This window comes from Myotis daubentonii, chromosome 3 (genome assembly GCF_963259705.1).
Source record: "Myotis daubentonii chromosome 3, mMyoDau2.1, whole genome shotgun sequence".
Classification (NCBI taxonomy): Eukaryota; Metazoa; Chordata; class Mammalia; order Chiroptera; family Vespertilionidae; genus Myotis; species Myotis daubentonii.
In genome coordinates this window covers 48433807-48455095 of record NC_081842.1, presented here as the reverse complement: position 1 = coordinate 48455095, position 21289 = coordinate 48433807, and the positions used below count along the sequence as shown (strand labels likewise).

General features: G+C 38.4%; 1 protein-coding gene across 5 annotated transcripts in view; it reads right to left on the bottom strand.

Moving 5' to 3' along the window:
• The window catches only part of TP63 (tumor protein p63), a 96748-nt gene that overhangs the window by 30703 nt on the left and 44756 nt on the right, over nt 1-21289 (bottom strand). For all 5 annotated transcript variants that reach the window (XM_059687370.1, XM_059687371.1, XM_059687373.1 and 2 more), the window contains exon 3: nt 697-883. In XM_059687370.1, coding sequence (XP_059543353.1) covers nt 697-883 — 187 coding nt within the window. The remainder of the gene's footprint in view (nt 1-696; nt 884-21289) is intronic.

Here is a 21289-nt window from a genome sequence, read left to right as displayed (position 1 = left end):
AACCTTAGAATATCAAATATCAGGGAACCCTAGGAAACAGTGAGCTCTTCTGTAAAGCAATTGTTGGTTTGTGGCTCATATCATGGGCATGGATACAGATCCTAAAGGTGGCCCCAATATACCTGCTCCCTGACACCCGGTCCTTCACTCCACTATCCCCCTCCCTAGCTTATCTTGCATATTTCTATTTACTTCTCTTGCCCATTATTTGTCTTCATTCATTTTTCTTTTTTCCTACTTTTGTATTCTGTTTCTTCATGTTGATCACTTCTTATGCTCCTTCCTCTTACCCTTCCAACTCTCAATTGGTCAGCCTTGACCATCTCTGGGTAGGCACTAAAGCTAGATTACCTTGCCTGGGCAGAGCAGAACAAATGACTAAATGCCACATTGTTCTTCTTACACCTTCTCATTAAAAAAGAAAAAAAAATTAGCAATAGGGAGTAGAGAGACAAGTCCAGGTTATCCACTAATTACTAATATTAAATTAAATAGTTCAAGCATTATTAAGTCATTGTGAAAGGCACAAGTATATTGATCATTACTCTCAGGCACTCAGCCAACCAAAAAAGATAGACTGAGCTGCCATCAGATTGCAGAGGGTGGAACCAGGTAAATGGACTCCAAACAAATCTTTGTAGAACCTCTATTTTCAAGGAGCTTAGTTGAACAGCCACAGGATCCTCTCCTCCTTACCCTCATTGAATTCACGGCTCAGCTCATGGTTGGGGCATCGTTTCACCACCTCGGTGACATGCTCAGCTTTCTTGTAGACAGGCATGGCACGGATGACAGCACCCTGAGGAGGTGGGGTCATCACCTTGATCTGGATGGGGCATGTCTTGGCAATTTGGCAGTAGAGTTTCTTCAGTTCAGTGGAATACTGCATAGAGATGGGCCGATGGTGGAGGAAGGAAAGAATCAACAGGAAATAATGTTACATCCCAAATCAAGGAAATTATGTCCATCTTTTGAAGCCTTTATAGCTACATGTTTACCATTGGCTACTACAAAAATGACAGCGAGCAATCTTAATAGAGTTATATTCATTAATCCAACTAATACTTTTTTCCTACTTGAAATAAACCCAATATTTACAAAAGATTTCACATTTTTCAAAACACATTGATAACATTATTTCATTTCATTGGGATGAAGAAATTGGGTCTCAAGGGGAGTTAAGTGGTTAATACCATGAGCGGCTTTATAAAGTACTAGAAACTAAGTGGAAAAACAATATTCACATGAATTGAGTGATATTAGACAGATTATAATAAATCCTGTCCTTACAATATCTAAAGAGACTTGCAGGGATTAGGGTTTTGGGAATTTTGTTTTTTAAAGATGAAATGTCTGGAAGAATATGAGGATATTTTACCCAAAGTCAACCTGATAGAAAACTAGAAAGCAAAAACATCCCCAAGCTGCCACACTCATCTTCTAAGAGAATGAAACATCTGGAAGTGGCCATTTGGTTATATACTCTGACTAAAGGCAAATATCCTACCAAAGAACACATTTAAAAGTAGGTGCTTTTCTCTTCCTTTTGAAATATAAAATGTATTTTAATAATCATTTTTATATCCCAAGTACTTCACTATATACAATTTTCAGCTAAAATCTTCCTAATATTAGTACTGTATTGCATAATCAGTTCCCCACACCAGCAGATCAAGGATTAAATGCAGCAAAAGGGTTTTAGATGACTTGAAGAAATGGGAAGTATGCCCAAAAATCAATCACAAAAATAAAATCCTGATTGGGAAGCACTGATTGAAATCTAGATAGTTATTTTTGCTCTAGTGTTTTAAACCAATGACTTTTAAAAAAAGAAATTGTCTTAGGACATGTTAAAAACTCACTTTTATTGATAACTCCAAAAAATAAGATATATTTTTATTTTTAATCTAACCATGAGTTTCATAAGATGCACCATAGGAAAGATGACTGAAAAGTAAGTCTGTCAGCTAACACCTGATGAATAAGCATCCATCCAAGTATTTAAAGATTGAAAAAAAAAAGAATGGTATGTGTTCAGAAGAGGAAAGTTAAGAGAAACATTCTGCTTTCATAATTAATATACTATAACTCAAACTTTACAAAGAATAAATTTAGGCCCCATCAGGTCTTAATCCTCACTTGTCCTCAGGGATGGGAGGAGAGAATCTAATTTAAATAATGATAAATAATAACAGCTTCTCCATTTTCTGAATTATTTTGTAAAAAATACAATCCTCACATAACCCTATAAGGAAGATGTTATAGGTATATGATCTCTTATCTGAAAACCCTGGGGCTAGATGTTTCAGAATCCATAGTCATTTAGATTTTAGAAAGGGAGTAAAGCAAATACTGTAAACAGCTCCAGCAGGATTTAGGGCAGTGTCCCATAACCAAATCTAAACATTTCTGTAAAATTCATGAATATATATATCATCTGGGAAATGACTATAAGAGCCTCAAATTCAGGCTGGATTTCAACACCAAATGAGTTTAGCACAAACTTATGAAATTAAAACGGAACCAAGTTGGTTTTTAGAGCTCTTTGAGTTTCAGAATTACAGATAACAAATAATGGATCAGTATTTTTATGCCATTTTATCTCTATGCCTTAAAAAATTAAGGCATAGAGAAGACTTTCCTGAGGTCACAGAGAAGAAGAGCTGGTTAGGAACCAGAATATAAGAGTCTGTCCTCCTCTGGTAACAGTCCCTCATCTTTCAATTCTCTAGGCTGAGAAGTCAACTTTTTGTACTTTCACATTTTTCTAATTCATAATTACATGGCTTCCTTTAAAAAAAAATCAACTTAAAAGTACACAATCTCCTTTAACGTTAAAATAGAACTTGAAAGTAGTCTACTTAACATCAATAATTCCTCTTTTTATTTTTCAGTATAATGCTTGCTCATTTAATTGCAGGTAGAGGCAGCAAGTGATAGAAATAAAAAAAACCTGGAAGTCGCCTTGAACCCTAAGGCCAGTTGTCTGTTAGGACTTCCATCATGGCACTGGGGAATTCACCAGTAAGGTTCTGCTCTTTCACATGGTTCTTTATGTTTTGGCCCCATCTCTTTCATTTCTACCCCTCACCCCCAAACCCTCACATTTCCCATCCCACGTTCTACCCATACAAACCTCTGAATGCCTCAAACACACCATTCATCACCCCCTATTTGAACATACTATTCCCTATCTGGAATATTCATGGTTTCCCTCCATTCTCCACACCATGCCAGGCCAATTTAGTTATGTCCTCAGCTAGGATTGATCTAACACTGTAGACCATATTTCCTAATTTTAGTGATGAGAGTTTTATATTGACTACATCTAAATAGCTGGTCAGGGCCAAGAAACATTTGTATTAGTGCTTCTGGTTCACTATCCAGCGTGCCACTCATTTACTAGAGGGGCTGAAGTGGTCTGGCATGACAGGTTCTTGACAAAGCCAAACTTCTGCCACTGTACTAGCTTCACTGTTTGCTAACTGTTTCTGCGATGATGTTTAATATTTTTCTAATACTAAATTCAGTCTCCCTGGTCTACAGTATATGCATAATTCCGTAGACCTGCCTGCTTCCTTATTCCCTACCAAATGGTCACTATCTTCTTCACCCATTTTCCTGGCTTTTGTAAGATCAAAAAAAGTGGGAATCTGATGTAGGTCAAGATTTTTAAATCCCTGGTGATTTGAGTCAGCAGAGACTTCAAATTGGAACACTCCTGGTTTCTTGTAATGTCTCTTTCTCTCTGGGACTTTTAACATTCACCTTTGAAATGCTCCCAACATTGATTTGAGATTCTTTAATTCTAATGCCTAGTTTCTTCTTCTGGGTGTGTGTGCTTTGTTTTGTTTTAATCATGCTTTTTGGGTCCTAAGAAATATTGGTCTAACCCAATGTTAGAAGGATTTTCCGTTTTTTCTTGTAGGAGATATATGATCATAGCTCTTGCATTTAGTCTTGTATCTATTTTCAGTCTCTTCTTTATCCTGTTCTCCCCCCAACACATGCCTCTCCACTTTCTCTTTTCCTTTTTTATGGATACTCAATTGTTTGAACACCACTGGTTGAAAAGATTATTTTTATCTTTCACGTCTGTTGAACTGCCTTTGCATCGTTTTGAAAAGTAATGGACCATGTGTGTTTAAGTCTTTATATGATTACTGCCTTTTATTTTATTGGTCTATACATCTAATAAATTGGTATCACACTGTCTTGATTACTCTAACTTTATTATAGCAAGTCTTAAAATTAGGTAATCTATGTTTTCCAATTTTGTTCCTCTTTTGCTAAATTATTTTGGCTATTCTATGTTCTTTGAATTTCCATATAAAATTTACAAGCAATTTGTCAATTCCCACAGAATTGCCTCGTAGAAATTTGGATGAGATTGTATCAAATTATAGGTCATCTTGGGTAGAATTAATATCTGAGCAATATTGTGCCACTAGTCCATTAACATGATATAGATTTCCATTTAATTAGGACATCTTTAATTTCTTTCAGTAATTTTTTTCTCTCATGTTTTTTTAGTTTTCAGTGTACAAATCTTGTACACCATTAACATTTCAGACTTTTTCCTATGTGTACAAACACACACACACACACACACACACACACACACACACACACACACTCCCTTATGCAAACTGGGGCATATAAAATGTTCGGCATCATTTTTTATTTAATACAACAGAGCATGATTGGATTTTAAAATATAATTATAAGCAGTTACAATTACAGTATTAAAAGGAAATATGCCATTTAATCATGCCTTTCTCATACAATACAAATTTTACTCTGTATTAATTGGCTGCCTCCTGGGGATCAAACCCACAACTCGGGCATGTGCCACGATCGGGAATTGAACTGTGACCTCCTGGTTCACAGGTCAATGCTCAACCACTGAGCTGGGCTTCTCCAGTTTTAAATATTAAATATAACACTTCAGGGTGTATTGTGACCACATTACACAAATCTTTTGTACACCAGTTAGTTTTAGCTGGATCTCTTAAAACTAGGTATTTGAGTCAATGCATATTTTAGTGTTGTAGAGAAGTCTGAAGTAAATTAGAGACAGAGTGAAATATAAACTACACAAATTCACTGGGTATAGCAGAGGTATGTACAAAGTGTTATGAGATTCCACAAGATAAAGCAATTAAGTACTAGTTAATAAATTTGGCATTTATTGAGCGAGGACTTTATTCAAGGTTCAGATATTTAGCAATAAAGCAAAAAGAAAAGTCCATGCTCTAAAGGTGCTGGTATTTTGAATAAACAAATAAATATTATGTCAGATGGTGATAAATGCTATAAAGAAACAAAATCAGAGTACATTTAAAAGAGGGAATCAAAAGGTAGGAGTTGGGGAATTGAAGAGGATATTATTTTGTCTAGGATTGTCAAGGATTCTTTGATAAGTTAATATTTAAAAAACTTATCAAGGAAGCACTGGGATAATTTATACATAAACTGGGGAAATAATGTTACAATTATCAAAGACAGCAAGTACTAAGATCCTGGGGTGAATATTCTTGTCATGGAGGCCAGTGTCACTGGAGAGCAGTGAGCAAAGGCTGCAGAGATGGGGTTTAGATCAGAAATCAGAGACAGTATGTAGGCCAGCTCATGCAAGGCCTTGTTGGCCAGGGTTAAGGACTTCAGCTTTCCTTAATATGAGATGGAAAGCCACTGAAGAAGTTTGAGAAGGTGACATGGTTAAATTGTGTTTAATAAGATTCTGGATGTTATATGAAGAACAAACTTTAAGGTTCAAAGATAGAAGCAGGGAGACTAGTAAGGAAGCCATGCAAATATCCCAAGTAAAAAATGAGAGAGGCTTAGACCATCAGTGGAATTGGTGAGAAGCAACTGATTTCTTGATACATTTTTACCAAATTTGCAGATGGATTGGTTGTAGACAAGAGAGAAAGAGAAAAGTGAATGTATTCTACTAAAGTAGAGAAGAAAGGCTTCATAGAAATTGTGATATTTAAACTAGGAGTTAAAAGACAAGTTGTTCAGCCAACTAGATGGTGCATCCAAGAATGGGGAAAAGGGAGAACCAAGAGGCAGAAAGCAGGCTTTTCATAAAGAGAGAACATTATAAGTATAAGCAAAGAGATGCTAACTATGGTGGAAATATAGATAGTCTGGGAGAAGGAGGAGGAGAACAGAAAGCAATGAGTCCAAGCTAGAAAGGCAGGTACCAGATTCTGAGGAGCTTTAGATGTTACAAGAAACAGGTAGACTCTACCTGCAGGCAGAGAAGAGACACTAAGGATTGTAAAGCAGGGGGAAGACCTAATCACTTCTATGTATTAAGTAAAACAAAGCTGGTAGGAGCAATGCTGGAACAAAGTAGGAAGAAGATAAACTTAATCAGGAACAAGAATGAGGAGGGCCGAAACTAGGGCAACAAAATGAATGAAAAGGTGGAGAGATGGAAGAAATGTTTTAGACTTACTAAAAGTCAGTCTACTAGTTTTCATCATGAAAGATATGCAGGGAAGCAACAAAACAGGCCAAGCACTGTTAATCATTAGGAAAAAAGAAAAAAAGATGTTTGCACAAATGTGTTATTTGCTTATCCCTTTTCTAAATCATAGCAGAGTGAATGAGAGTTAGTTTTAATACAGGGCTTCCAATAGTCAATAGTTAAGTGAGACATGTCTTAGTTAATGGACTATTCAGCAAACAGAAAAAGAAAGAATAATTAGTTCTAATTCTGGACAAAGAAAATAACATGAGGTAACACTGGAATTAATAGGCCAATTTTGTTGTGAAAGAGGAAAGGGCTTAGTTCTCAAAGCCAAGAGCATTAGAAAAGGACTCTTACCCCACACTGACAACAGTAGCAACTTTACTGGACTAGGGGTCAAAAAACAAGATTTAAATTCTGCCTCTTCTATATATTCCCTAAGATTTTAGGCAGTCACTTCACCTCTCTCAAACCTAAAATAGAAAAAAAAATTATAATATACAATATACAGCTCTTAGAATAGAGGAAAAAATTACAGGTATCAGAAGCCTTAGTCAATTGCAAAGAGCAACATAAAAGCCACATATTATGGATAATTACTGAAGCCTCATCTTTCTAAGATTCTCCACATAAAGTGTTTAATGTAGCTTAAGTAATTTTGGGACTATTGTGAAAACATGAGTGCAGCTTCATCAGGAAGTGGTTGCTGCCAGATAACAATAGTCTGCTGAAGTTTGAATATTAACCATTTACAATGAAACACATAGTTCATATTGATCTGCTAGTAATCACTAAATTCTAAACCATGCTAAATTATTGGATTCACTTGTTTAAAAAAATGAATTTGGTTTATCTGCTGCTGTACATTTAAAAATGCACGTGCATATTTCCATAAGTACATGTACTATAATTTCATGTGTCCTTAAAATTTTTTTAATTACATTGCTCAAAACTTAGTAATGTGCTATTTCCACTTAGCAATCTGCTATTTCATCTTAGTAATCTGCTATTTCCACTTCTGATGTTTTCAAGATTTATCCATTTTCTTATACTTAGATGTATTTCATTTATTTTAATAGAAAGAGACAGGCGAATGAGATAGAATGGAGGAAGACCTTCTGCTTTATCTGTAATATTTTACTTAAACAAAATATTTAGGGCAATGTGGAAATTTTTAACACTTTGGTAGATTCTAGGTGTCTAAATTTACTTACTATTTTTGTATACTTGAAATAGTTCCTAATTCAATTTTAATGAATAAATTTAGCATGAACAGCACTAACCTGTAAAATTGTTGCCGATTTAAAATTTTTAGAAGATAGAGAATATAGAAATAAGGTGTTAGAACCCAGAAGGAACATTATAGCATGTCTTGTCCAAACCTTCTTCTCCCCTTAATTTTCAGATATAAAATTTAGGCTCACAGAAGTGAAATGGGTTCATCAATGCAACAAATATTTAGTGAGCACCTACTTCATGCCAGGCTCTGTCCTGGATCCCAAGGAACTAGCAGTCTCCTTACCTTAAGTGAATTGGTTTAAAGTAAACACTGATGGTAAATAAATTATTTCTAAAATTGTGATATATTTTCTAAAGAAAAATTAGAGAAAGACACACCTAAATGTGGGGTTCAACTTAGTTTGGAGGGTCAGGAGGGCATCCTTACAAAAAAAATGATTTCTAAAAGTTGCACAACTGAATCTAGGCAATGTGTAGTTGAAGTCAGATTTCCTTTCTTCCGGAAAGCTAATACTTTCACAACTACATCATACTCTAGTGTCTGAGTTTCTATAGAAAACCAAGGACTAGATTTCATGTTTTTATTATTGAGTCACCTGTTTCAATGCATTTTAGTTCAAGATAACATTGCTAAGCTTTTCTTAGAAAGTTAGACCAGGAAAAGCTTAGAGATCATTTAGTTCAGCCACTTCAGTTACAGAAGAGAAATCCAAGCCCCAGAAATGAGAGGAGACTTGCTAAAAAATGCTCAGCGATAGGACCCTCTTGATACACAGACCCATGGCCTTCCCCATGTACCCTGTAGTCTTTATACTCATATATGGGACCAAAGTGGAACTGGTATGTTAGCTACCAGAGTGAATTACATAAATACACAATATGATTATAAATACAAGTATAAAGCCCAGAGGTCATCTAAAAAACTAACATATGATCACCAATTTCTTACAGGATTACAAGGATACTGTATGTTCTTTGAGTAAGTAGCAAATCCTTTTTAATTTGTTAAAAAACTTTGTCTAGGAATTAAGGTTTTCTTTCCTAAAGTGTAACTATATTCTCAGAATGGGGTCTTGAACATAGGAATAACATGTAATGCCCACCCATTGTTTGAAGAACCAATTTTACTACTTTGGGTCCTAGGTTGAATAAATTAGCAGTGCACTGTAGGAACCCTTTTACATATATAGGTAAGACAAGCCATGAAGTTGTGTCTCTAAATTAGGCAAGTTTTAAAGTGAAATTAGAAAATGAAGTACTGTGATGGGGGGTGGGGTGGGGAAGGACATGTGAATTCAAAGATGGAAATAACTGACCTTTCAAAAACAGTCACAGATTCCTGACACTAAGGAAATCACCCACTGAAGAATTTCAGGCCATTCATGTGATCTCCTGGAAACTCAAGTCAATCATCCAAAGGGAGAAAATAAGGGAGCTATATTAGATCATCTCTAATGATTCTTTTATTTTGAAGATTTTATGAAATGGTACAAATTTGTTAGAGAACCCAGTTGCCAAGTTCATGTTGACAAGGTACACTCTTTAAAAAGAATGTGGAAAACAAAGTGCTGATATTCATTCTGATTCCTGATCAGAAACATGTAAAAAGGATAGGAATCAATCTGTGCAGTCATGCATATGAATGCACATCCAATGGTGCATTTATTTCTAGGAATTACTAGCCAATGAGCAAGAACGAAGAGTCAATATTTTGTTGATCTTTAACCAAATTTGCTCTTACACAGTCTTGAAGATTCACATGGACAAAGTATTTCCACGGTGGCATGGAACTGAAATGCCTTAGAACTATCACATGGACTAAACTCTTGCTATACCATATCCCTGACAAAATGGAAAAGCAAGCTTTGCCTAAGTTTTGTTTTGTTTTAGGAGGGGGAGAGGGAGTTTGGCATGTTGAAGAGTGAGATGCTCAAAGCCAAATATCATGTTCAAATAAAATAATTCCAGGGGATTTTGGAAAACAAGAGTAAATTCAGCTCCTTTACTAATAATATGTTTCAAATAGAAGGGGGGAGAGCATTCCAGTAACTACAGCCTCACCATCACCACCTGCCTCAGTAGACATACTATATTACATGCTCTTGGCTGCCAGACTGGTAATTCGGTATCACAATGCAGAGAGATGCCAGCTAATATCAGCACACACCTGTATAACTTTTCCCTTTCCTAAAGGTGCAACAAAGACCCTCCCTCTCCACTCCATCAAAAGACAAAACAAACAAAACAAAATAAACAAACAAAACCCTTTACTCTTTTAATATTCTCCCAGAATAAATGCCATACCTTATGCTAATCCAAAATCACAAGGCTGACTTGACCCACCAATCTCCAAGGATATGGGTGAAATAAAATTCCATGAAGTAAGTAAATCAATAATCATAAAACCCATCTCTCGACTTAACCCATCGACAAGGGAAGCAACTATATAGAGCACTGTCGAAGCTATTCTTGATACTACAATGCCAGCTTCCATATAGAGCCAGATCTGACATGCTATTGTGCTAGAAGAAAATGTTTTAATTTTTTTTCTAATGTAATACTATGTGCATTATGACCTATTGCCCATTAGCCCACAGAATTAACCTCAGCATATAATACATCCAGATGCAATTGTTGCCCATTAACACTAGGGCAAATTACCTACACTGAGGATGGCTGGCACTTAAACAGAGAGTAAAACTAAGCTAACACATAAACACATCAATAACACTTTTGGCCTCTGCATGAATTTGGGTTGATTAAAATAAAATAAAAATAATGAGATTTATAAATACTCTAAAAGAGAGCCACCATTCATTAACAAAAAATGCTAGGCGCACTTCTAATTGATGTTTCTTATTTTCAAACAGTTCAAAGAATCCAGGAGGTGGAAGGTAGGGTCTGTGCTACCTCAAATAAACTGAAGTATTTGACAAGAAAAAAAAAAAGGCAAGGAAGCCCCAAAGCTGTCACGACTCAATTCATCTCAGTTTAGCAATCAAGTAGAAAGCCTGTCTTTGTTTAGATAGGGCTATCATAAAACGTTCATTTTTTTTTTCTTTTCTGAACTGTATTCTTGAGGACTGGAAAGTTAAAAAAGTCCTTTTATAAGGGCAAGAGGGTAATGAAATCAGTAATTAGAATTAGTATGAAAAAAATCATACAAAGCAGATGGAATATTTAGAGAAGACAAAATAAACTTCTGAAAACTGACTAGGTGGTGGAGGAGAATAATGGAGGAAGAAATAAGATACTTGCAAATAAAACATAAAAGGGTCATAACATAACTTTTGACCAATATGCTTTGGAAAATTAACTATAAATATCCAATTCACTAAAATGCAAAAAGAGTCTTAGCTAGAAAGAGGTAGACACACACAGCTTTAGTATGATCTGCTTGAAACATATTGATTAACCTTATCCTATATAATAAAAGTCTAATATGCTAACTGTCTGGTCGTCCAGTCATCTGGTTGTCAGTTCAACCAATCAAAACGCAATATGCTAATGATATGCTAAGGCCACTCAACTGTTCACTATGATGTGCACTGATCACCAGGGGGCAGATGCTCTGACCAGTAGGTTAGTTTGCTCCTGGGGTCCGGCAGATTGGGACTGAACAAGACAGGCTGGAAATTCCCTGGAGCCCTTCTGCAGTCCCTCCCGGGCCCTTCTGCATCCCTCCCTGGCCCTGATTGTGCACCGGTGGGGTCCCTTGGCCTGGCCTGTGCCTCTCACAATCTGGGACCCCTCAGGGGATGTCAGAGAGCTGGTTTCAGCCCGATCCCACAGGCCAGGCCGAGGGACCCCACTGGTGCATGAATTTGTGCACTGGGCCTCTAGTCACATATAACTGTATGATCTAATTATATGCTATATTCTAGACTTGTCCTCTACAAATAAACTCACTTGGAAGCATTATAAATTTTACTTCTAGGAAGAGAGTTTTAAAAAATAATTGAAAATAATCACTTCAAAGGTTTTAGTTAAGCAAATATACTCTAAACAAATATCAGGTTATTATTATGATGGCTATGATGGCTGGTGTACCAAAATACCAAAAACAAAAAGGGAAAGCGAATGTATCTATTTTGTTTGGGGGTGAGATGGGAGTGTTCTTTTGAGAAGTCAACTTTAAAAGATTAAATTGAAAACTAAAGCATCATTCAAGAGCTAACTAATGATCCTTCCTGGGACTAGATCACAGCTTTATCACTCAATTTCTATACTGCATCTATATAATGGAACAGAAAATATTCCCCAAAGAATCTTGGACAGGAAGTCAAGAGGACAAGACTCCAGTCTTCCACCTGCCCACTGACTTCCTGCATCATCTTAGGCTAATCATTTCACCCTTTGGGCTCCAAACAACCAAGGCATTCCACTTAGGATTGTATCTACTTCAAAGGAAGGGGAAATCTGCAAAGTGAGCTTGCAAACAAGTCCTGAGCCACCATATCCTATTGGATCTATCATAACTATTGGCAGGAAGAGATCCCAAAATTGGCCCCATAGTCGTCTGGCAAGGTATTCACTTCTCCTCCCAGTCTCCCTTCCTGCCACAGTTGTCTAGCTGCCAGACATGTACGAATTGTGCTCTTGATAGTTTTACAAAAAATCCTTCCTCCAAGCACTTTTCCTGATGGCCCCAGCCAAAGGGCTGCCTGTTGCCACCTGTCAGTTGTGGGGATTAATTACCTGAGCTGAGGCTGGGAGCGGCACATTCTTCCTGGGGCCGCACCCACAGATGTTGACATCAAGCAGGTGGGCTGTCTGCTACCCACTTGCACTGAAGACCAGCCCAGAGCCCACAGGGCCTGGCAGGTGTGTGTGTATGGGGGACACTCAGACTGCACCACAAAGCGGCAAAACCTTGGCAGGGAGGAATGTGCCCTGGGACCTCTCTGGGAGGCCACAGGCAGCTCTGCGGCCAGCACTGGGCACCAGCCCGAGGCAGCTGCAGCCTGCCTGCTGGGGGACAGTATGTTATCACCAACCTTGGGGAGGGTGGGGGTGGAGCCTGCCAGCCTCAGCTAGCTGCCTGAGGGTATGAGTTTAGAAAGCCAAGTTAAAAAAAACTTGACAAAGCCTGATCGGTAATTTTGCAACTTTAACTCCCCTGGAGAGTAAAATGACCTTTTACTTAGTGTCCTCTGTCAGTACCCTCATCAGCCAACCCCTCCTGACCAGTAATAGCATTCCTAGTTACCTTCACAAAGCAGACAATGGGAAGCATTTGTCAGAGTGGCTGGTATACAGCAGGAGCTCAGTAAGTGTTAGCTCCCCTTTGATATTTCCTGAAGTCACAACAACAATGAAAGGAAAGTTGGGATGACAGAACTTTCCTGTTTTACATGTGCAGAGGCTGGGGCTCAAATGTTTAAAGTGACATTCCAATATATGGTAGAAATGAGAATGAATGTTAGGGAGTTTGTCTTCTTCTCAGGACCGATTAAACACCCACAAACAACTGTCCTGACATACATATACTCCATGGCCCTCAATAAAAAGAAACTTCAACATTCCCCAGCAATACAGGAAGATACAATTATCTGTGGAGTAAAAATTCTTCTAGCACGAACCCTGGTGTGCAGAGAACTCAGCCCTCATCCCACAAGACATATCTAGACTAACTCCTCAACGTATGAATGGGAGAGCAAACCCAGAGGAAAGGTCACACCAGAAGTCAGCAATAAGACAGAGTCAGAACCTGAGACTCCTAACTTCCAACCCCACGATCTTCTCAATATAAAGCATTCCTATAGCCCTTCGCTCCAAGAAGGTGTTATCTCGGGGCAGGCTTGGTGGACACACTGGAGAGATTCCTGGGCACACATGCTCTAGACAGGACACAATCTATGCCAACCATCTGCTTCCCTGTAACCACAGAAGTAGCATCTGACTGACTGGGCCATGCTCCAGGGTTTAAACCATCATTGGCCCTTTAGGGAAAGAAAGTGTCTTCCTCGCCGCTCAGAGTAACTCACTGTTCCCAATATCTTGCAAAGCCCTGGGCTTTTAGACCTGCCCTTTCTTTCCCTTTGGGGCCCAAACCTGATGCCCTCTCCCCCACTATTTCCTTATCCCCTTCCTTGGCATATAAAGAGGGAACCTTGGGACACATAGGCACCAGCCCTGCCCACAAGAAATAAGTCCTCTCCTCTCAAACTAGGAGGAGGCCCCCCTAGTGGCTGTCCTTCTTTGATCAACCCGCCCCAATGCTAAAGTTGAAATGATTGTGTATACTTATACACGCATTCTTGTGCTCTCTTTTAGAATGAATCACAGTGTACAGGTTCCAGACCTCTGGTTCCAGCTGAGGGCTGTGTCTTTCCAGGGAACTGAAACACATTTAGAAACTGTTCTTTGCTGGAGGCACTTATACCCCTATTGCTATGCAATGTGCCAGGCACCCTTTGCAAGACAATATCATAGTTGTTTTTCTTTCTTCAGATCCATTGCTTGTTTTGGAGTTTCATTTATACATAAACCCTAAGAGTGAGCCCTCTTTTCCAATCAAGGTGATTTGTTTAAATCTGTGGGATACTCCTCCTATGGGAAGGCTAGGTGAGCCAATTTTATGACAAGAGATGGGAAAATATGTGTAGACAATAGGGAGGGTAAAATAATCTATTGATTTCCATAAGGGACATTATTACTTACCCATCTGGGCAGTCCTTAACAATTTATAGAGCATTTTCATGCACATTTTTAATTTAATTATCAGTTAACACAATGAGAAAATCATCTATATCCTCCTTTTGTCAATGAAATTTCAGAGGCTCAAGTAGGTAAACTAGTTTGTTCACAAAATAAGGGGAGAAGTTGAAGTCAAGCCTTTAATCTAGGTTTTAACTTCAAATCCAGGGTACCATCTACCTGCATGCCCATCATATGGTACATTGTAGGATGTCTCCCTGGGTGTTTGTGGACTCCTTATGTGCTCAAGTCACAGAAATTCATGTGAGGACACATGAGTCTGTACCCTCCAGAAACTTACCAAGTGGGAAGGATCAATATATATACACTAGTGGCTCATTGTACGAAGATTCGCACAATAGGCCTTCCTTCCCCTGTCTGCTGGCACCGGTTTTCCTCTGGCGCTCAGGACCCAGGCCTTTGGTCCGGCTGCAGCAGCGAGGCTTGGCTTCTCCACTCCGGCTGCTCCCAGCCACCCCCTTTTTTTTTTTTTTCAGCTCTTCCATCAGAGACCAGGCCTTTCTGGAAGCCTGGGTTACCCTTGGTGACCCAGGCCCCTAACCACTCCTTGAGTGGAGCCCATGGCAGGCTGGAAGCTTGGCTTTCTCTGTTGCCAGGAGCAACCCAAGCCTCCTGCTCACTCCAGCTCTGTGGCCGCCACCATCTTCAGTCATCTTCAGTATTCACTCCATGCCTGCTTACGCAAATAACTGCCATCTTTGTTGGGTTAATTTGTATAGTCACTCTGATTGGCTGGTGGGTGTAGCAGAGTGGTGGAGTGATGGCTAATTTGCATGTTTCTCTTTTATTAGTATAGATATTTGTAACATACCACAGAATATAAAATTAAGACTCATGAAAAATGAAACAAATACCAATGTGTTTTCTGGTTTTCAAAGTCCCAGAAGGTATTGAGAGGCCTTAATTTTTTTTTTCTCACCTTACAAAAATGTAAGCTTATAAAATTGTAGCAAATATCCTCCAAACCCTAATTGTGTGGGCTGACTATCCCCCATTTATTTCTCTCTCTCTTTCTCCCTTTCTCTCTCCCAGTAGCTCCCTCCCCTCTCTCTCTCTCTCTCTCTCTCTCTCTATCTCTCTCTCTCTCTCACTCTCTCTCTCTCTGAAACACACACACAACAGAGATAAGCTCTGTTTTAGAAAATCAAGAGTTTAACACTTTTTTTTAATGAGAAGTAAAAGTAACTCAATTCATTCCTGAAAGAACTGTACAACTTCCACTTGCAAGTTCCATACAGTATCTGAATTATGAATAGATATCTACAGTTTTGAGGATTACTGCATGGAAAGGGGAAATTTAGGATTTGCACATTTTAATGAGCCACATCTGCCATGCCTAACGTATGCTCAAATATTCTCAATACTAGGGGTTGGTTGATGCAACTATAGGAAATGGGATCCACATTGGACGTATATATTTTTTAAAAAGCTAACACTTAATGAACATGTATTAGTCTAGGCACTCTCTTAGTTCTTATGTCATATAATCTTCAAAGTAACCTGGGAGTAGGTTATTACTCTCATTTGCCAGACAAGTGAACTGAGACTCAAAAAGGTTAAGCAAGTTGCCCAGTCTTTCCCAGCTGCTAAGTGGCAGGGTCAGGTTCAACTCCAGGTCCCCCAATGGCAGTGCCCTTGTTTCAACCTTCATGGCAATAGCTCAGGGCACAAGAGAAGAGAACAGCAAATCTGCTGCAAACCCTTATGTGACTTTAGCCATGTGGTGTAGCTGCCCAAACCTCAGGTCCCTCATCTCTAATACAGAGATAACACCACTGCCCACCATAAACTTGTGAGGGACAGCTGGTGAGGAGACCAGGTTATGTTTGTATATAGTCAAACATACTATATTACATTTATCTGCCTGAAGCAGATAAATGCTGGTGAACAACAGCTCTCATCATTGCATCACCGTGTTTAGTCTCAGTGGTTATTTTCATGGGGGAGCTTAATTGCTAGACCAGTGAACAGCAAAATTATTTTAATGACACAAAGTATTTTCAATACAAACTTATAAAGATTAATCTTTGACTTAAGTACTAGCTAATATTATTGTATGGGAAGATATGTTTCTGGGGTCCATCAGGAAACAAAGACAAGAAAGTAGAGACAGAAAGAAAACAAATCAAAAGGGTGGCTTTAGCACTGTAACGGAAATCCATGTAACTGAGTTCTTCATTTGACTTCTGACATTCCTCATAAGGCAACGTGTTTTATTATGTTTCTGCTAGGTAGGGAAACAGTACAGGGTTCAATTGGTGCTTCTACCTATGATATTTAAACTGTAATTCTACTGGACTCTCCTTCTGACAGGAAATAAGTCAGAAAAGCAAAGAAGTGTAAATCTCTCCATCGGAGTACCAGCAATAATTGTTGAGAATCATTGTTACTCTGATATCTTATATGCTTCATTTCTTTCACCTCAGAGAAATGGATGCCCAGGTGTAGGTATAATAGGATTTAAAAATGAGGGAAATGAGTAGCAAATGGATTTCAAAACATAAACAGAGGCCACGCATGCTGATCTGCTCTGACTTACTGTATTTTTAGGACACTTAATATACCAGGTGCTTTTCCATGTGCTGCAATGAATCTGTGAAAAGTTCAAGGGACTTAGTTAAGTCTCCTTTAACTACAGCTGTCCCTCAGGTTCTAAGTGAACAATGACAAGATGAATTTCTTTCAAAGCTATACCATCTTACAGGCGGATTGCTGAGTTTCTTTATTACAGGTTAGTACAGTTAGTCAACATCTGAAATACTGAGACTCCCGTTAAGTTGTTAAGATCCTGCCAAAAAGGAAAGGTGTAACTTAATAAATTAGATCAGATTTGCTTTTTAATACTTTTAAGCCAACTCTTCAACTTCTTACCTCCCCCTTTAAAAATAAACCCATAAGAACTAACAAAATTTTGAGATGTCTCTTTCCATGAATGGTAGTTCCAGACTGTGTGGGCCATTAATATGTGTCTGTGTTTGCTGGGGGCTGGATGGGGGAAGGTGTTGGGGACGAGGGAGATGAGGAGTAGGAGGTATTAGATGGGGAGATATTTAAGCAAGCCTTTCCTCTACTTACAACACTTCTTAAAAGCTTATCATAATGGTACTTTCCATTTCTTTACAGTTCATTTAAGATGGGAACATGCTTCATCTTGCTCACTTTTCTTCCTTCTTTATAAACTTAATATTCTAATTAGCCCCAAACGGGGAAAAGAATGCAACAGGACCATCTTAGTTAGGCTGTGGAGTTAGAGTATATCTACTAAAATGTTTTTAGCCATAATAAGGAAACTATTAAAACAAACCTGTTAAGCGCAGCTTGTCGTACCAACAAATTGGAAACATTCAGGAAATATGAGAAAGGAAGGAAACAGATATGGCACTTACAAAGAAGGAAGAGAGGAAGGAAGGGAGAGAGGGAGAAGAGTAAAGGAAGGAGAGAAGGCAAGAGGGAAAGGAAGAAGAAAAGGAGACACACGAGGCTGGTGAAGAAAAGAGTGATAGCTCAGCTTGTATTTGAACTCATGTGCAAACTTCTTTGTCACCTCACTAATGCTGAACTCAGCTCAGTAAAAGGGATAAAAATTTCACATCTGCTTAAAGAGTTGTTGTTTGATTTGGGAATAGGATGGCCAGATAAAATCCAGCATACTTAGTTAAAATTTCATTTCAGAAACAATGTCTCATTTTTAGCAGAAGTATGTCTCAAATATTACACAGGTTATATTTATGCTAAAAGGTTTTGTTTACTATCTGAAATTCATATTTGACTTCACATCTTGGAATTCCCCCCCCCCACCATAAATCTGGCAACCTTAGCTGGGAAGGATATATAGAAATTTTTATTATTAAAAATTTCAAATCTATTGAATCCTACAGACACATCACCTATCTTCAACAATTAGTACATTTTGCCAATATTAATGTAGTACAAAAGGAATATTTTTTAAAATATATTTTATTGATTTTTTACAGAGAGGAAGGGAGAGGGATAGAGAGTTAGAAACATCAATGAGAGAGAAACATCGATCAGTTGCCTCCTGCACATATCCTACTGGGGATGTGCCCGCAACCCGGGTACATGCCCTTGACCGAAATTGAACCCGGGACCTTTCAGTCCGAAGGCCAACGCTCTATCCACTGAGCCAAACCGGTTTCGGCACAAAAGGAATTTTGACAGCCAGGAACAAGGCAGGGAAGAGGGCTATTGTGGAGAGAGAAAATAGCAGGAGGCCAGGCATGAGGGTGGAAAAACAAAATCAAAAGGATCTTCTGATGACTGAAACATCACATGTGGTGGTGGGGCAGAGTGTATCTTTGGAATCACAACATACCATGAAGAACACGAAGGCAGAAAGTTCATTCCCTTATGCATCAAATTGGTGTGTAATCTCTGAAGTTACGTAAGTCTTCATTTGCGAAGTGAGGGTAATACCTGCCAACTTGACGGATTTGTTATACAGATTAAATGTGACAATATATACGTGTGCTTTGAAAAATATAAAGCATTTTACAAACAGAAAGGGATTATTGTTATTAGTGGGAGACTGGGCCAAAAGGAACGCTTTGATCTGAGCATGACATGCTTAGAGGTCAGTATACAGTCACCAGCAATGGTTCATCAACGGCCCTTGGACTGAGCTGTGGGTTGGAAAGATCCCTCTGGGTGACACTGGAGATGAAAAGTGGGGTGAGCAGGGATGGAACCAATTGCACCAGCTGAACCAGAAGTATATGGGCTTGCTGTGGGATAGGGAGACTTAGAATAGAAATGAGAGATATTGTCCAAACTGAATCAATATGCCATTGACTCTAAGTTTCTGGGGGAAGTGGAGTGACAGATAGCAGCATAATTTGGTTAAGTGATATCATTTCATCTTCAGGTCACTAGGAAAAACCTTTTTGGTTTGTCCATCTCTAAAGAGGTATACTTTCTAATTGCTCACTAGTCCCAATCTTAGAAGGTATTTTCTAAACAATTCCATTTTCCTTTGGTGAAATTACCATTAATAAATGCTGTGATTCTTGTAAACCTTCAATACTTTAGGCATTTTCAACTCATATCATATGCCATTGGAAATAGGAAAATTTACTCTTTTTTAAAATTGATTTGAGAGGGAAAAAAGCATCAATGTGAGAGAGAAACATCAATGGGTTGCCTCCTGTATGCACCCTAACTAGGGATCCAACCCACAACCTGGGTATGTGCCCTGACTGGAAATTGAACCCTCTTCCTTTTGGTGTATGGGATGATGCTCAACCAACGGAGCCATACTGGCCAGGGTAGAAAAATTTACTTCTAAAAGAAGAGTTATTTGACATTCTAATTTGCACAAGTACATTTGATTTATTTCAGAGAAACCAAGTAAAAAATATTTCTTCTTTCAAAATTACCATTTTCCTGAAGGTGAAATGGCATAGAATCAAGAGTGAAATCTCTGAAAACAGCAAATATTCATGAAAATAACCCACTATCTATTTGGCCAAGGGAATGTTCATTCTGAGTGCTTGCTTCAAAGACAGAGCTGCTGACAGAAACATCTGACTATTAAGCCAAATCTTTTCCAAGCCACTTCTGTGGAACATCTTATAATGAGTTGAACCCAGATGTGCTCTGGTTGCCAACAAATGGCTGCTAACAGAACAAGGACTAACACAGGAGGTAAGAATGCATTGCAATGCTTTCATTATACAAGCTCATTATACCTGAAACACCAAGAGGCTGGTACACATACACTGTAGTCAATATTTCCACTCATTTTTATCTTACTGGCCAGTTAGGGCTTTGACCAAAATAAATAAAATGATGCTCAAGGTATTCCCAGTCAGAGACTAAGGGGAGAGAGTTGGTAAAGATCTCTTGTTTCAAAGGCCTTCATACGTATAATTTGTTCTCCCCCTTTTAGTCTGTTAGCCTTAGGAATTAAAGTTTATCAAATTTAACCATCCATGTGTATTTTTTTCAGAGTATACAAGTCACCCTATGTATAACTTCATAAAGAATATAAAGCTCAAAAAATTTAATTAATTCCCAAACCCTATAGCTCTACCTGTGTTGGATTCCAATCTGAACACAAGAATGGACTCCACCAAGGTCGCAGTGACTCAGGGACATCAGCTTTTCTGTTTTCACGGGATTCATTTCATGGGACTAGATCTCCATCTCTATTCCAATCAAGATTAAAATGTTTAGAAATGCATGATCCAGCTCTCAGTCCTCAAAGTGGAAATGTGTATATTTTAACAGTTTACAAAAAAAAAAAAAGAAAGAAACAAATTTATGAAATCAACACCTACTTATTATATTTAAACTAAGTATCAACATAAACATGATCCCCCTACCCCACCCTAAAACGATGCAGCATAAGCAGAGATTCAGGTGCAGAGATTTAGGAATTGTGTTTCAGATGGGAAAAAAAAGGTGTGCTTGCTCTGTTCAGTGCACCAAACTCTCTCATCAAACCAGTTGGATTATGGTCTTAATCACCACCATAGATGAAAGCAGCCTACAAAATCAGGAACCCACAGCCAAGTACAGGAAGACTGTCCTGTGGGAACAGCAGCGGGATAATTAGGAGACACGTGAACAAAAAGCACCAGAATAAGTGGACTTGCTTTTGGGTTGGTTTTCAGTAGAAAGCCCTACTGGAAAATTTCTGATTTCGACTTTATTAGGAGGAGGAGAAATCCTGTAACTTGGATGGCACAAAGCCTGCTTTCCGTCCCTCCTTACTAGCAAGTGAGTAAGCATAAGAGTCTCCGTTTTCTAAACAGATTATTAAATTCCCCCCAAGTCTCTCCTCTCCAAAACTTAAAAAAAAAAGAATCTGTCAGACTATCAAAGCAT